At 37.1% G+C, this 886-nt stretch overlaps 1 protein-coding gene across 3 annotated transcripts in view; it reads left to right on the top strand.

Annotated features, from left to right (window-relative positions):
• Window positions 1-886, top strand: part of CARF (calcium responsive transcription factor) — a 63,222-nt gene that overhangs the window by 56,512 nt on the left and 5,824 nt on the right. For all 3 annotated transcript variants that reach the window (XM_003785026.2, XM_023510441.1, XM_023510442.1), the window contains one exon: window positions 536-666. In XM_003785026.2, coding sequence (XP_003785074.1) covers window positions 536-666 — 131 coding nt within the window. The remainder of the gene's footprint in view (window positions 1-535; window positions 667-886) is intronic.

Raw genomic sequence — 886 nt, 5'->3', positions numbered from 1 at the left:
TGCTTTTTATTGTAAGTAATCTAGAGAGGATTTAAAGTATATAGGAGCATATTCTTAGGTTATATGCAAATACAATGCCATTTTATATCAGAGATGGGAGTATCTGCAGATTTTGGTATCTGAGGGAGGTCCTGGAACCAATCTTCTACAGTTACAGAGGGATAACTGTCTACTATAGGTCTAGTGCATTAAAATTAGTGGAGATTGAGCCTAGAAATCTATATATCTTTTAAAGTTCCCTTGGAGAGTCTCCTCATTTGCCAGGTTCTAAAAAGACTGGACTTAGATGACTTCTTAAAGTGAAAGTCTTGTAAAACTCTGACCTTGTTTCCTATTCCAACTGGATTAGACAGACTTTCTTATTTTGCAGTTTTTGGCTGGGGCCAGGTTTGAACCTGCCACCTCTGGTATATGGGGCCGGCGCCCTACTCCTTTGAGCTACAGGTGCCGCCCTAGAAAGACTTTTAATAAAGTGTAGTACCTTAGAATCCATAAAATTATTTTGTTTTAATAGTTTACTTTTTATATACTTTAGGAAATTCACCAGGAGAGTCTGTTACCACCAAAGTGGAAACAAATCAGACAGGAGGTTCTTTGTCTCCTGAGTCAACCCACTTGCACTCTTCACTTTCCTCATTTCAGCCAAGAGTATTTTCACAACTACAAGTAAGTATTTGGTAAAACAGCCAAATCTGAGGCCCTTCTCTTCTTTTCCTAGAGATTTTACAGAATTGTTAAAGATTTATAATAATCACCAAATATGTTTTCATTCTTAATTTTTTGACTTCTTTGTATGTTGATTAAGATAATTCAAACAGTATGTTTTGAAAACATTTGAGGTTGGGGTGGTGTCTGTGGCTCAGTGAGTAGAGCGCTGGCCTCATAT

Source organism: Otolemur garnettii, unplaced genomic scaffold (genome assembly GCF_000181295.1).
Source record: "Otolemur garnettii isolate 467f Iridium unplaced genomic scaffold, OtoGar3 scaffold00013, whole genome shotgun sequence".
Taxonomy (NCBI): Eukaryota; Metazoa; Chordata; class Mammalia; order Primates; family Galagidae; genus Otolemur; species Otolemur garnettii.
Note: the sequence above shows the minus strand (reverse complement) of the source record. Positions and strands in the feature narration are given on the sequence as shown.